At 35.6% G+C, this 17,338-nt stretch overlaps 1 protein-coding gene across 1 annotated transcript; it reads right to left on the bottom strand.

The window, feature by feature from the left end:
• Nucleotides 1-1,208: 1,208 nt before the first annotated feature.
• Nucleotides 1,209-16,564, bottom strand: LOC140770415 (methylthioribose kinase). Its single transcript, XM_073111606.1, has 6 exons — nucleotides 16,272-16,564; nucleotides 8,471-8,780; nucleotides 6,506-6,680; nucleotides 6,188-6,389; nucleotides 5,318-5,532; nucleotides 1,209-1,612 (listed from the first exon to the last, which is right to left on the bottom strand). Exons 1-6 carry the CDS (start codon nucleotides 16,458-16,460, stop codon nucleotides 1,438-1,440), a joined length of 1,266 nt encoding a protein of 421 aa, XP_072967707.1. The 5' UTR covers nucleotides 16,461-16,564; the 3' UTR covers nucleotides 1,209-1,437.
• Between the last annotated feature and the right edge of the window lie 774 nt (nucleotides 16,565-17,338).

Raw genomic sequence — 17,338 nt, 5'->3', positions numbered from 1 at the left:
GAGAGATGCCATATATGCAAGTGATGTGACATGACTAAACCTTAGAATCAATCACCATAACAAGGTGTTTATTAGACAGGCCCATGTTAATCCTATTGAGATCACCTCATGTGGAGCATTATGGTGGAGATGAACTACATATAGTACAGAGCCTTCAAATTTTGACAGAATGTTGTAATTGGATCACTGATTTTGGAACACAAGAAAAGATTTATTATTTTGAAAAGGGGATAGTACACCAACCATGTTAATGAAAGAAGATATTATCTTGATATGATATGAAAGGGCAAAGGTTTAGGAATTAATGCTTGAAGCTTCGTCCAAAAACCTATTTAAAAAGTAGTATAATTAAGGACAAATAATCGTGTTTTCCAAGTGATGTGGTGTCCTGGAATCCATAGTAATAAGATAAATGTTAGTAGAAAATCCTACTAGGTTTCTAATGCTTTTATGTTCTTCATCTCCAGTACTCTTTGGAATTGTTGGTCTCGGCTTCTTCCTTTCAAGATTTAGGAGACGACTAGTGGAAAAGTTTCATTCATCACACCCTTTAGAAAGAAGCGATGAGATGCTAGTAGTGATAAAATAGACTACGGGGGGGGGGAGGATTTTTTTTTAATTTAGCTGAGTGCATATATATATTTTTTTAATGAAGTCCATTATTACAAATAAATAAAAATTAAATACAATTAAATTACAAAACCCCGGACTATGCCCATTTTTCTCAAGGAAAAAAGAAGATACAAAATTGTACCATGCCAAACTTCGATCAAATTGGCTACATATAAGATGCATACTTACTGGGATTTTATTTCCAAAATATCATGTCATACAATTTGTGCTATTCTATGAAAATGCCTGAGTGTTAAAGAGTGGCTGTCATGGTTAGCCTTCATGGACGGCAATATTACCTCAACCTAAGTTTGATCACCATAGACAAGTGAAACATGCATCAAGGGGCTTATCTCGACCTCCAAACTACTAACAAGATATGATTAACTCATGCTTGTCCTACGTGTTGCCATTCATGGCGGCAAACAAAGAAACATGCATCAAGGAATCAAGGGGCTTCTTAGCCGATGTCGTTTCTAAATCCATTGATGCAACTACAAATGTGTTCTTCTTCTTCATAAATATCTTATTTTGAATCAGCACTACTTATGTTCTACAATGGATCTGCAATGATTACTTCAGCTCTAGCTTCAAAATTCGAGACAAATACTTGTTTGCATTTAGACAAACTTGAGCTCAATAATGTAACAGAGAAGCAATTGTGATATACCAGCACTAAGAGAGGCAACCCATACAATAAGAGCAGATTATAACCACGGTATGATACACAAATTTATTGAGCACTCCTTATACTGGTTAAAATAGGGACAATATAGTTCTTAAACCAAGTCACTTCTCTAATCATCCAAGTTACTTACCAGAGATCTAACATGGTCGAATCTCCTGAATTGCAGAGATAACTTGACTGATAGTTCTAAATTGATGCCGCTCCTTGAGAAGAAACTTTCCACAGTCAAGAGCGCCGCGTTCACAGAATGCTCGTTTGCCTGCATCAGCAATTGCTTCAAAATCTTCAACATGAGCAATTCCCACTATTCTCCTGCATTTAAAATAAACTAGTTTAAGCTTGAGGAGGTGCCCAGATTTTAGCATTTATCCAGAGGATTATGGACAAGTATCTGAACCGTATAATTATATAGTATTATCACTGATAACAGAACAAGTTATAAGACAAATTATTCAACTAAAGATACATAGATTTATTCTCCTGTTTCTGCTGTACAATGAAAAATAAAGATCATCACAATGTATCTCGACAATTAGACTGTTTAGCTATCCAGCAGATGTAACAAAAAGCAAGTAGACCAGCCCAATCTCCTCTCAAGAAGGCTTTGACAGTTGAAGAAAAAGCAGAAATCCACAGATGTAGGTCTCTTTGGAAGTTCAATAATGAAAACATATAAGAAGATCAATGTTTGATATAGCAGGTTTGATGTCTTACTATATGAACTGTAACCATTTAATCACTATGAAAGGACAAAGTTGATCATCAAATGAGAAATTTAGGAGACCATACAGTTTTCTACTTTGACTACAGTTCCCTACATCAAAACTTGCAATTGTTTCTTTCATCTCGATGTATTACAAAAAAATAAAGTAACTGTTTGTTGTTTGTATGAGCTTAATGTGTACTATAAGATATTAAGATGGATTTTCTTAGCCCTAAAACACCCTACTTGATTTCGGGTAAGGATCTCCTATATCTTTTACTAGGGGAGATTGGTCACAGGAGGAATGATATGCCAGTATGTTGTTTTGTACTACTGGAAGGAGTAGCATCACCTGCCTACAACAAAGCAATACAAAGTGTCCAGTGATCAAAATAATATGTCAGATAAACTGTAAACTTTTTTTTTCTGATTTTTTTTTTCGAGTAAATTAAAACGATTAAGAAGCACCTATTGCAACTTGCCATCAGCTTTGTTGATTTACAGGAAACCTCTTCAAGTTGACCTATTTGCAAATATACCGTGGTTTCAAACTTCTCCCCAACTGTCATTGGTTCCAATCAATTGGTGATAAGTTACCTTCCTTGACATATTCAGCAAATAACCTTGACAGAAATGTACATTTCTTTAACTTCGTTGTTTTTTCTTTAACTGCATGCTAAACCCATTCGTATAAATGAGTTATCTTTGAGTAGATTCTCTATCATGAATCTTCTCAATCTGACCTCTTACTAAGGAATGAAATCTTGAGAAAATATGAAGACAATTTAGTTATTTTCAACAATTCAACCTATACTGGATATTTTATGCAATTGATTTGCAAGTGCACAGTGCACTTAAATAATCTTCTCTAGCACAAATACTTCTTAATGTAAGTTCTTTCTAGTATCTTGGAGAGGGTCTTGTAGCTTTTAGTTTCTACAAAAGAAGCCACAAGCTCCAATTGATCCTCAAGCTTCTGTCCTAGTTTGATAATAAGGAGATATTTTTTGGAATCTTGAAAATCTCTGAGTTCTTCCCAATGGAACTTGCATTCTTCATGCGATCCATATGTAAAGAAGATTCTCCAGACCAAACACCTCTCAATCAGAACTGTCAAACAGTCATTGGAAAGGTCAAATGCAGTTATTGCTGATTAACTTTGATTTGATTCTCTAGCATGAATCCACAATCTAGTTCCTTTTAGAATTAACTGAATCTCTAACTCATAAGAAAATGAGATATTAACGACATTCACCTGGGTTATTCTCAATCTAATTTGATCATCTCATTAAATCGATTTGCAAGTGGGATTCAGCATGATTTCCTACAAGTACTTAACATACAGATGCTTTGAAAAAAGCCTTGTAGCTCTTTTAGTTTCTAGAACAGAATCCACAGACAAGCTTCAGATGATTTCATCATCTTCTGGTTTAATTTGATATTGTTCAGCAGCTTCAGCTCTGCTGGGACATCTTTGAGTTATTTTCTACTTAAGTTCCATGTAATGCAACCCATTAGTGAGTGAATAAATAAGACTACTTCCTAGCATGGAACTTTTCACAATCTAGAAGTTTCAAAGAGCAATTGGAAGGGTCGTTTGTGAACATTGCAAGTTAAAATTGACTAAACTCTCTATAGAAACCCTTCTCCATAACCTCTTGATAGCAGTCCCTGAATCTTTATGTGCCATTATGGACATATTATGTTAGTTTTATTCAACCATGTTAGTCAATGACTCAATATATGCAGTCAATTTGCAGAGTAGTATGATTTAAGATTTTCTAGCACAAATAATTCTTATGACTTTGAAAAGGTCAGTAAGCTCTTCTAGGATCCATGAGTTAACCCACAAACAAAATTCAAAGGATCTGCAATTTTTTTCTATAGTTAGATGTTGCCGAGCTATTATTTCAGAGATTTAGGTACTTTCTATCGGAGTTGCATACCTAATGTGATTCATTTATGAACTAATTGTTAAGATTCTTGTTGTCACTGCTACGGTAGTAAAAGAGAGATGGGAAGGGAAACCATAAAGACCACCCAGCTCTCTTTGTTACCTTACACAAATTCCACAACCTCAGCCTGCCTCCACTTGGGGTCCAAATGCATCAAATTTGTAAAAATATGAAGGCAGAAAAATGGGGTAATCTGACCAATATAATAACTTGATCAATTTTGTAAAGTCATGTGACTAACTTCTTCGGCAGTCATTCTCCCTTTGCTTTAAAAGACCATTTATTATCAAATAGGTACTATCAACGATAGCTGTGCCACCATCAGCACAGTATGTGTCGGTCAGCATAAGGCGTGCCTATCGGCATGCCCTTGCGTACCACTGGCACACATTTAACATAATTTAATAAAAATTTTAAGATATTTAAAGATATTTTTAAATCTTCTGCATATCAATTTTTAGTTTTTAGTTTAAAAATATATATACATTAAAATCTACATTATAGTATTTTATCTTTAGATTATTTTTGTAAATGATCTATTTTATTAAAGGTAAAGCGATAGTCAAATACAAATATTATTCAACACATAATATGATTGAATGTATTCATTAAAACTGATATTAATGATTAAACATTCCATAATATGATTGAATACTCTATAATATAATTGAATATATAATAACATTCAACACATTATATTAAAATTGATTGATAATGATTGATGGAACTTAAAAAAATTTATAAAAAATGGGCTCCACTTGTCATACTATGTTTGTCAAAAAAAATGACTAAATTAATTTGATGATGATTGACGAAAATAAGAAAAATTACAGAAGTATGGCTCTACATTGCAAAAAGACCAGCACAGCTCAGCACATAGCCGTGCCACTGGCACATCCTATGCCAAATGCTGTGCCACCACTGGCATAGCCATTCTTGAGTACCATCAGCAATTCCCCATTAAATAGAGTTAATAGACAAGTACTTCTTTCTTGTGGTCCCCCGTGGCTATCTACCTCAAAACAAAGAATATTCAAGACAACAATTGGCACCAGGAAATTGTTTATTTCTGAAGCATAAGATAAGCATCATCCATCCTCCAGTATATAGCTTCTTGTAGTATTTGGCAAGTCACAACATTATCATTTTAGAATTATAAGAAGCCATGGGTGAAGAAAACATGAGAACATTGTGCAATAAACAATAGTTAAAAACTGAAGTGAACTTCTTTTGCTCATTCCATCATCGGTACAAGCGAATATGTTTTGTCACTTTGTTGCAAACAGATCTACTGCAAGCTTGAATTAATTTGAATATTATACTAAAGACAAAACAGAGATACAATTTCTAAAGGTTTACCTTATCATTTTGGCAGCTCCAAATCCAAGAGAATCATGAAATAATTCTGTCATGTACTTCTGCTGGACAAGGCGCTGAAGTTCTGGCTTATTGTATATAGAAGCAGGATATGCGTCGCCATTCCCATCTTTGTGCTCATCCCAAAGACAAATGAACTTCTTCTGAAAAAGATTCCAAGTTTCTTCAATCGTCCCTAAGACCCATTGCTTGTATGCCTGCAAAAAGAGAAAAGCTTACTACAAAAAATAATCAAGTTCCTTGGAATCTTGAGCCCTAGATTTTGAGCCACTACAGAATACAGCTACAAAAATGAGGATAATGATGATGATATTATAACAGATAGCATCTTCATCAGCACTAACAAATACTTCATTCAAATAAGTAGACGCAAACACCAAAATCACTTAGTAAGAATCATAAACTGTACTATAGCAGTTGAAGCAAAGGATGAAGACTGACGATCTCCATAAATGATTTGGCCTTCTGCCCAGTTTCCAGAACAACAATATTTTCCCTTAACTGCCACACTGTTGTTTCTTTCCTTCTAGATTCGCAGTCACAAAGTCAATTAATGAAAATAGAAGTATTTGGAATGAAGAGCTGAAGTACTTGTAAGTTATAACACAGTTCATTAAATATTACATGGTAAAAGTTCATATGTCAAATGACGATCTCATATGTTGTTGCATGTAAACTTCTTATTTTCCTGATTACATGTAAAAATTATACAAAAATCAAGCAGCTGGAGATCCAATCCACTTTAGTTACAACTTACTAGTGAATTACAAGAACATCTATGGAACTGGGAAACACAAAGTAGGTAACTGCAATTAAACTTAATTTTCTTTATAAAAGAAATTGCACACATACTTTACGGTCATTTCCTTCATCAGCATGCCCGTCTTGTGCAAAGTAGGCCAAAATCAAATTCCCTAAGAAGGCACCTATATCAAAGCCCATAGGACCATAAAAAGCAAATTCTGGATCAATAACTTGAGTAGAATCAATGGTCACCATAACAGAACTGGTATGGAGATCTCCATGAATTAAAGCTTGTGCTCTCTCACAGAACCTACAGGTAGGTAAATCGTTGTCACTTTCAATGCAAACCACAAATTAAGATAGAAGTCCCATGTTTTCAGATTGAAAGCATGATATGAGAAACGTGATTCTACAATAGCTTAATACATTGACTTTAATCCTGCCACTTCAATCTTTAGCACATCATCTTCCCGAATTGCTTCAGCATCAGGATCAAGATAAGGAGAAGTCCAGTGATTATACTGTGCAACTTTATAAGGGTCTGAAAATACAACTTGCTCAGTGAGCCTACATAGCTCCACATTACCACAAAATTCCGCAACTGCATTTGCAATTGAAATTCGTGTTAACAAGATGATAATAAATATGAGAGTTATGTAATATTATAATGGGATAATAACAAAACACCTCTACCACATACTGTTAAAAATTCTCAAAGTTGCAAAACATAGATCACTTACAAATAAATCCAGTACTTAATGCAAAACCATTAAGGTAGGTCTCTCCACTCACCAACTGACTAATTATAACATTTCAATTGGTAGTTGCAAGTTAAGAATCAGTGATAAAGAACCTAGCTATGGAGGATCATCTCCTAGCTCATGCCTAAATCAATCCAACTGCTGGATGGACCTTCCTTAAATAAAGATTGAGATCCGGACATCAATCACACACTGCCTCTTTTGTAGTCCAAATGAGGATCTCCTTAGGACCCTTTCTTTTCTTCTCCTCTTCTAGATCCATGTCTTCATGCAGACAATTCTTATAAACTTCTCTCAACTCTAAGCATCCAACTAAGCTGTGATGACAATTAGATTTTTCATTTATTTTGATTTTCGTATGATTTGGTTAAAACTTATAAAATCCTTGATTTTATTGTTAACATGTTTTTATATAATTATTGCTCGGATTTGGTTGATTTTTAACTTCAACTCTTAGTTTAGTTATAGATTAGATTAAGAAAGATCCAAATAGTTTTAAGTTGTGATTTGATGTAATCTCCTCATCTCTATATATAGAGATGATGAAAATTCTGAAAATGAAGAGAAAAATTGAAAATTATCACTCTTGTGAAGGATACCACAAGATATTTATTTCCTCCCTCTTCTCCTCCTTTCTTCTCTCTTTTGTGGTGGATTCCACGATGTCTTTGTTTCCCACAATCTAGGTGGGGCTTTCTTCTTCTCACCCAGATCAGGTGAGTCTTCTTTCCCCCACAACTAAGTGGGCTTGATCTTTTCCCCCCTACATCTTTGGTGAGTTATCTACTTATTTTCTATATTTTCTATCTATCTAGCCATGATAGTATGGAAATGATACTTAGAGGCACACACCAAAAAAAAAAAAAAAAAAAAACTCATTGAGGCCCTATCTTTTCTCATTAGGTGTGCATCTAAGTACCTCCTTATAATTCCACATATCAGCATGTTTGCTCATCCCTAGGCCACATCAATTTGATATCAAAGTAAATTCAGATCTAGCAGATTCAATCAGGAAGGAAATCTAACATATTGATCAAGTTATCTTACAAAGAGAATTTCTAAAAGATCCAGATTATGAAGATAATCTTGATACAAGATTTGCATAGCAAAAGCAAATGATGAGAGTTAGATTTTATTAATTTTTTTAGTTTTGGATGTACTTTTTAGCTAAAATTTAGATTTGTTTAGAGTGTCATATTTGGTTAACACTCTTAAAATCTAGGAGATTTTGTTGTTTGCTTGTTTTAAGATAAATCTTGTTAGAATTTGGTTAAATCTCATATGACTATATAAGAGGAAAAGAAAAAAAAAATCTAGAAAAGTAACATTTGCATGAGATTCATCCAGGCTAACCAACCCTAAAGAACATATCAAGAATTCAAGATAAACACAAGATGTATTTGACAACTTATGCATTACAACCTTTTCTTCTTAAAGGTTGCATTAGATATTAAACTAAGCAGTTTATGTAATGATATCGCAAGATGACTCCAAGTATAATCCAAATTGGTGGTTCCATTCAGGAGATACATGTCGAGATATGCTTGACTATATTTATGAAAACTTAAAGTCAAGAAGTATCGACTAACAAATGAAAAATTAGATGACCTGTGTTCAAGTTCAAATATACCTGCACGTCTATGCTCTGTCGTGGAACGGTAAAGAAGAGAAGTGAAGAAGAGTGTCCTTGACATATACTCTGCCATATGTTGAGCAAGCAATGGATATTCTATTCCAGCAACCAACCCTTTTCGTAAAATTATGTGTGGAGGCTTCAAGTATCGCATGGCAATCAAAGACATAGGCCGATCAAAATGGTAAACTTCTGGTACATGATCTGGACACAAATGGCCTTGCCCCTTTAAGGCCAATGCTTCAAAATATGCACGTTCTTTTGTCATAGGCCATGACTCACCCACACAGCGAACATATGGCAGAGCCTATCATATAGATACAAGAAAAGATGAGAAAAATCTGAGTATCAGTAAGAACAGAAATTTAGTAAGGGAATCCAAAATATCAAAAGTTGATATCAGACAATGGAGAGACATGGAGAAAATTTCCAAGAATGATAGTCAAACATTTAGAAGAAAGACAGAATTGTTTCCTTCTGGATAAAGAAAATAATGCACACAGCAATGGGATTAAAAAAACATCTCATGTTGATAGCAAGCATGATTGCAAACAAGACATAGCATGCCATACCTTATCAAAAATCTTTCAAGGCATGCATGGATTGTCTACAGACTTTTACTGAAAAACAAAAAAAAGGCATGCATGGATGAAGAGAAACATGAGAGACGATCATTTTATTTGTGCCAACTTATCGACTATTTGAAAAACTTTAGCTGTTAAAGAACGATAATTTTTATTTATTTTATTCATATTTTCCTTTTCAGTTCTGGGCTTGAGATGTTTTGAAAGGCCCAAGAAGTAGACTTAAATTAATTGGGTGAAGATTTTTCTATTTAATGATAAGGTAAGCTTGGTGGGATTTGAATTCCTCCTCCAAATCCTCTAATATAACTAGGGGTGGCAAAATTTGATCCAACACGATAATGGAGTATATTTATGCATTTGCTCATGATTATGGTTTAAATGGTTCGATTCTAGCAATTAATTGGGTTTGAGTTTAGTCTAATCGGGTTTGGATCGTAAACAGGTCCACCCACTTAACCCGTTTAATAATTGGGTCGTGTTTGAATTTATACTACTGACCCATTTTGACCCGTTTAAGTATATAGGTCGGTTCGGGTCAACTCGCCAACTCGCCAATCTGTTATATATATGTAAAAACTAAAACCCCTAACTCACTCACGCACACCTCTCCACTCTCCACTCTTCCTCCAGTCGCCTCATCGAAAAGGGGAAAAATATTAGCCTACCTCTGTCTCCGCGGTGCCTCTCCCTCTGCCTGCCATCTGCCCCAAGCATCTCCGTCTCCGTCTCGGCCACCATCTGCCGCCCGCCATGGTGCTTCCTTCTACACCTCTGTCTACCATCTGCTACATTACTTCAGAGATAGAAGAGAGAGAAGAGAGAAGAGAGAAAGAGAGGTGACCCAACCCACAAGAGCGGTTCCTTTTCTTGAACTACTACATGTAAACCCCAATGACATCAATCCTTCTAATCTAAGAGAATAACAAATTGCACAACTCTAGTTTGTAGCCTCGACAATTTGTATAAGGAGGTGAGTAAGAAGATGAAGATCTCAAGGGATGTTTTTGACGCAAATGGGTGAGCTGTGCAAGTTCTTAGTTGATTATTGGTTATTTGTTCTTGCTTTTGGATGCTAGATCTTCACCAAGAGTGTTCTTATGAAGTTTATTTCTTTATTTCTGGGTAACTTTTAGAAGAAGACTGTTTTCTTTTCTTTTTTTGCCGTTGATCTTGGATTGAGAGAAAAAGGGGATGGACCAGGAGCCGCAGATATCTACAACAGAGATGGGTTTCTCTTGTCTTCCTTCAAGGCCAACTCCATTGCTACGACCAAGGATTGGCGAGATAGGTCTTCTTCCATTGGATTAGAAAGGGGAATCTAGTGAGAGAAAGGGAAGAGCTGCTGGCCAACTCCATCGCAACCTCCAAGTGTGCTCTTTTTAATCATAGGGAAGAGCTACAGGCTGAGATGGATTAGTACCTGTTATCAGAGGTGGATTTTTAGATGTCGAATTCAGTTGTTTTTTTGTCTTTTATTACTATTCTCTAATTAGACCCTCAGTTTTGCTCGAGTCCATCTGTTTGATTTTGGGTGTTCTGCTTTAGAATATGATGAGAATATTCCAAGTGCTGATTGCAGTTGTTGCTTTTGTTATATATTTATTTTATCTTTCTTCCATTGCTTTTTGTCAATAGATTCATATGTTTCATGACAACTACCAATTAGACCAATTGAGGCTGGAAAAGAATTTCCACCTACTATTTAGATATCGATGCATGTAAACAATCCTACATCAACTATTGAGACAATCTATTCCAATTAGCTTTTCTAACTTTCATGTAGCCGCATAGTAGAACCTGTGTTTCACTTGTTTGATGATTACTTAGTGCCATTCCACCTTGATGTTTTTGGTCTTTTGATCACTTATTTGGTGTTGTAGCCCTTTACTTCTTTCTTACCCTCAATGGAGAGTGTCATACTTGTGCCTTTAACGTCTATTGTAGCTTACTATATTATCATTATGTTCCTACCCATGATGCTACTCTGCAGGCCAATATATGTGTGCTTCCATACTCTTTCTTAACATATCCATTGTTTAGTATTCCCTATTGAATTTATCTTGATTGCTGCTTCGCATACGGACTAATTCCTTGCATTGTTCTTTTACTTATTAGTCTAGATGTTGCAAGCCTCCCGCAAGAGTGTAGGTTTATCAGAACGCAACTTCATGGGCTAAAACCACCACAAACTCATCTAACCATGATTGTAACACATGGAACAATGATCAATCTACACTTTGCTATGATTGCCAATCCTGCAAGGCTAGCGTGCTGGCCAACATCAAGAATGATTGGAAGAAGGTTGCCATTGTCAATATAATGACCGGAAGGATTTACTGTTTACTTGTTTGATCTGTTTAATTATTGCAATGATTTACTACAATTTTTATGCATTGATTTGTGGCTTCCATTTCTATGTCATGATATTGTTTCTCTTACTTTCATATTAGTTATGAATGAAATTGTCTTTTCTTTCTATTTATATCTTACTTATTTATTTCAAACTATTTGTAATTTGTAATGAACTGTAAACTTTAAATTTTGTTCTAATTGTCAAGAGATTGTTATATTTGAAGTTAAAACTAAAACTTGTTGTATAAATTTGTTTCTAAACTTTGTTCCAGAAAATAGAGATGAAAATTTGTTCTAATCTCTAAACTTTGTTGTATGAATTTGTATTATGGTGAATTATTAGAATTGTTATTTTTATGTTGTATGAGTTTGAATTGAAAATAGGTTATTTTGTTTGTATAATACACTATTTATATTAAATAAATTAATAAATATTAAATTTTATACAGGATTAATATTATTGTATTATTCGTGTCGTGTTAAATAGATTAGACGGGTCGGGTTAACGTGTCATGTTAAAACGACTCGTTTATTAAACAGGTTAGACAAGTCGTGTTAACACAATCCGTTTATTAAACAGGTTAGATGGGTCGTGTTAACGTGTCGTGTTAATATGACCCGTTTATTAAACGAGTTAGACGGATCGTGTCGTGTTACCCATTTAATAATATGGTTGTATTCGTGTTTGTCAAATGTAACTCGTTTATTAATTTGGTCGTGTTCGTGTTAAGATAAAGTTGACTTGACCCAACCCAAACCCACTTAACCCGACCCGATTACCACCCTTAGATATAACGCTATTTAAATAGTTGACACAAAAGGTTAACTATTAGGTGACAAACCAGCAATGCATACCTTTAGGCTCTATCTACTTGTGGAATAAAGTCAATTCTAGAAGAACTACTCCAATATTTTGTGCTAGAAGAAGAAAGCTAATATCGACATAAGTTATTCTAATGTTTAGTTGTATATTAGTATAAAGAGTAATAATTATATTTGATATGATATTAAGTTAATATTAAAGTAATAAAGAATAGTGAGATTGTACTCGAAAATAGTGATATTTCATACTAAATGACCAAAATACCCTTTAATGGATTGAAAGTAGTAATGCATATATAATATTTTAATTTATCTTTACTTGTGTATCTTTTAATTAGAAAAGTGCAAGCTTTTTGCCATGCAGTATGGACTTTTTTGTCATATTATACAGTTAGAGCTTATCAAACGGCTCAGCCCGCCCGTGCCCAGCTCGACACGACACTGTTTGGACCGACCTAAGCCCGGCTCGGTCCGAGCCTGAACTACCAATAAGTGGCACGAGCTAGCCTTTGCCCACCCAGCTCGCCCATCGGCCCAACTTGAAAGCCCAGCCAAAAAGCCTACTCGTAGGCCCGCCTATTGGCTCGCCCGTCAGCCCGCATGCAAGCCTGCTCGTTCGGCCCGACCGTCACCCGGGCGTAAGCCCGACCTTATAGGTACAATAAAAACATCATATTTCATTAGTTTCAAAATGGTAATATTTTATATGCACAACTACCCTCCTCTCCTCAAACCAGATGGTTACAACTTACATTCAAATATTTCATAAAAATGGAAAAACCAAAATCCCCTCCATGGTGAACCAAATGACCTACCAAAATAGCCTAATCAGTCAGTACCCAACAAAAGGTCACGGCAGAGGTTGCGACCCCTCACAAGTGACACTCAAAAGGATGCCATGGCGTCCTAGAAGACAAAGAGATCGGAACCTTATTCCTAGATGATCTGATTGGATTGATCAGGTCGAACAACCCCAGTGTAGAAGCTCAAAAATAAAAGGTTCATGACAACTCAATCTGTCAAAGACCATGTTAGAAATATTAATAAGTTAAAATAGAGAGAAGCCTCCAGAAGCCTTGCTACTATGTACCTTGTGTCCTTGAGACAGAATTGAGAGAGTGAAGAAGGAAGTCATTCAAATGGGAGATATTCATAGTATGGGAACTAGAAGCAAGCTTAAAACTTGCAAGAAGGTGGAACTAGGCAGAAAAATAATACAAAAAATACCATCTTGGCAATGAATGGAAGCATTTTCGCTAGTTGTTCATGTGCCAAGGCGTTATCCCTTGAAAAGATACACATTGGGGCCAAACAACCAAACTCTGTTATCAAAAAATGTGTTAAAAGAGTTCAGCTTATAAGGAATGGAAAGAAAATTCCTTCCTTCACTCTCAATGATGGTTGCCATGGATCCCAGTTATAGTAGATCCTAAGATGGATCGACGGAAACGGATCGAGATTGGTTATGTGACTAGTTTTGGTCTAGGATCGACCATATCAACTGCCACGGTCGAAACTATTCGAAATAGATATTTTTGAAGATTCAGATCATATCTAAATAGATCCAATTTACGGAACATTAGTAATTGATCCCCCTAGCTATTGAAACATAGCCAAAACTGGTTGAAATGGATTCTTTTCAAGTTTTTAGTTTTTATTCTCTATCTCCCACAACTCTCCTGTTATCCCTCACACTTTACAACGAGCTCATCCAACGATCGATTCAATGAGCTCTTCCAGCACTCGAGTGAACTCAAGCAAGTAATTTTTATTTTCAATTTTTTTCTCTTTCTCACCTACTCCTTAAGTCCCTCTTTTACTACTGTAAAATAACAGTGAAGAGAGATAGAAACCTCTTTTCATTTCACTTCTGCAATAGTAATTTATAAGCATAGAAATAAATCTTTATGGGCAAACGCAGACCTGAACACTTTTTACCAGATCCAACTCGAAATTCATCATAGTTTTGAATGAGTATTTTTTTTGGTTTTTTAGCTTCATATATGAGTAATTTTTATTTTCTTATTTTTCTGTCATTTTTTTAAATATTTAGAAATTTTCCTATATTTTTAAATAATATTTACGATGTTATTAAATTAAAACTTGGTCCGACCTAATATGGGCGGCCAACATGTATTGTTTTTTTGGGCGCCCAATCCCAATTCCATTCCCAAGTTTCGAAACCTTAATGGTTGCTTTAACTTTATCATAGAGGAATTCAGAAAAGAAAACAAATAGAGGCAGCAAAGTATCATCAAATTCTATGATTTATTGCAGAATTTCAATAATTAAATTACTTGGTGTAATGAATGACATTTTTTGTGACCGCCATGTTAGGGCTACGCACAGGCTGCTCATAACCATGTTGTTGTCAACAAAAGGCAGGTTGCCGCCTAGGTGCTAAAAAGCGCTAGGCAAGCCGGGCAGTTTAGCCTGCCAATTAGTGAAGCGGGTCGAATTCAAGTGAAGTAGATTGGTTTTAAGTTACTAATTGTTATATAAAGAAAAAAACCTCAACTCTCCTCTTTTGCTCTTCTCTTGCTCGATCCTATAAAAACCCCAAACGTTAAACTCCTCTCTCTTTCCATCATCCTCTCCGGCTCTCCCTTCCATGGCTTGCGGCAATGAAGGTGGTAGCAAGCGGCGACCAGTCGGCAAAGGTTGCATTGATTGTCCTTCTCTCCTCTCTCGATCCTTCTTTTCCGAGCTATTGTGGATGGCAGCGGACGACTATGGACAGTGGCAAAAATTATTTCTCCTCTCTCCTCTCTCTCTTTTACTTGATGGTTGCTTTAACTTTATTAAAGAGAAACTCAAAAAAGAAAACAGAGAGAAGCAGCAGAGTATCATCAAATTCTATGATTTGTTTCAGGATTTTAATCATTAAATTACTCAGTGCATTGAATTTGGCAGCCACCATGTCAAGGTGACGCACGAGTTGCTCCACTAGCCACGTTGGCATTAGTGAAAAGCGGATTGCCGCCTAGGCACTAAAAAGAACTAGGCAGGCTGAGCAGTTCAGCCCGCCAACTAATGAAGCGGGTTAGATTTAAGTGAAGCAGATCGGATTAATTACTAACCTTTATATAAAGAAAAAAACCTCAACTCTCCTCTTTTGCTCCTCTCTCTCTCTCTCTCAATACTGTAAAAACCTTCCATGGCAGGCAGCAATGAAGGCAATAGCAAGCGGCGACCAATCGACAAAGGTGGCATCAATTGTCCTTCTCTCCTCTCTCAATCCTCCTCTTTTGAGCTATTGTGCATGGCAGTGTACGACTGCGGACAGCGGCAAAAAGCAATGGTATTATCTTTCTCCTCTCTCCCTCTCTCTCTCTTTCTCACTCTCCCACTCTCTTTCATTCTCTCTCCCTCTCCACTTCTTCCCACTGTGGCAAACACTAAAATCAAATTACTATTATGCTAGAAGATTTGTTTTTTAACTATCTTAATTTCTTAATTTGTCAATTGCTGAAATACACTTAAATATGTTATGCAAGACAGTTAGAAGTTAGAGGAATTAATTGCTATTTCTTGATATATACTATATTGTATACATATAACCTTATACTATATATCTGTCTCATATATAATAATTTATTTATTTATTTTAAAAAAATTATATTAAAAATGCTAGACATCATTATCACCAGCCTTGTCACCCACCTTCCGCCTGGGTGGTGCTAGACATCCGCCGTCTTTGGCTGCCTTTCAGTATACTGAAATTACTTAATTCTCTCTCACAAGAAAGATGATTTTAATAAATTGTCAAATTTGAAATATCCATCTTGACCTCAAAACTAAAGCTGGTGGATCTTGAATTTTCAGCAACAAATCTCCCAAGAAACCAGCACCGTCAGTCCGCCACTTATCAAGAACTTACTGCCTAAGATATTTCTATCTACCACTCACCCTTATGTAAGTATGATTTCAAATAGAGCTCTGCCAAGAAGCCAAACCCAAATCAAGCGAAGATCCACAATTCTTCTATTAGGATCATTTCAAGAACATCTGATTTGCCATGAAGACAAAATTCTAACCTGCTTGACGACGAAGGAACCGGCGGGGCCGGTGACGATGTAGACGAAGTTGAGATTGCCGTCACCGACTTCCTTGACCGTGAGATCATCCACCTGATTACCCAATTGGGCGACGAGGGAGGGCGTCTTCTTGATGTATTCCACCAGCAACTTCTCGTCGAGGGGCCCAAACCCATCGCTCGAATCCATGGGTATTAGGGTTTTGGAGCAGCTGAAAGAAGGAAACTAGAGATTAGGAATCGCAATGGCGAAGAGGAAAGAGACTTTTTTGAATTGGGAGATGGATTGATTCGATTCATTGAACCTGACCGGTTTTTTAGATTTCTCTAACCTATGCGAATTTGTTGGTGATAATTGCATATACACCCTTGAACTATAGCGAAATATCTTTCTTAATTATTTTTCTCAAAGTCGTTCCGTCAACTCTGGATCAAAATGAATAATCTTTGCCAAGAACCTTCTAAGTTATGATTATATTCAATAAAAATAAAGATGATTAATAAAGAAAATCACTTGTAAAAAATATTTTATATATGTGACTAGATTAATCGATAAAAAAAATTAAAAATTAAGTATTTCCTTATTACTTATTCTTATAACTGTTTCCTTAATAATAGGAGCGTCAACTTTTATCAATTTATTATTATTATTTTTTTATAAAAAAAATAAATAATTAAGAGAGAAATAAAATATAATTAATTTATCCTTATAATTTAGAAAAGTGATTGATACTTTCGGTTAATATAATTGGTACTTCTGATTAATTTTATTTAATACGATTTAATTTCAACCGTTCAAAAAGGAGAAAGAAATTAATAAGTTATCCAGCTATAAAATTAAACGACTTTGAATATTCAAACTGCTAGTTGTTAGGAAAACAGTCTAGATTCCCCACTAGCCAAAGACTTGTCCTTTTCCCCTGTTACCAAACCCAATCCTATCTCCTCCTCTCATATCAACCTTAGAGTCTCTTCTTAGCTGGGTGGAGAAAAGTCAATCTCAGCACACACATGAGAAGGAAAGGAGTGACTTTGTTAAGAGCTTGCTGCCTACCATGAATCCAGTCG

This window comes from Typha angustifolia, chromosome 11 (genome assembly GCF_048772165.1).
Source record: "Typha angustifolia cultivar Huaian chromosome 11, ASM4877216v1, whole genome shotgun sequence".
In the NCBI taxonomy this organism is placed as follows: Eukaryota; Viridiplantae; Streptophyta; class Magnoliopsida; order Poales; family Typhaceae; genus Typha; species Typha angustifolia.
This window is presented reverse-complemented; position numbering and strand designations above follow the sequence as displayed.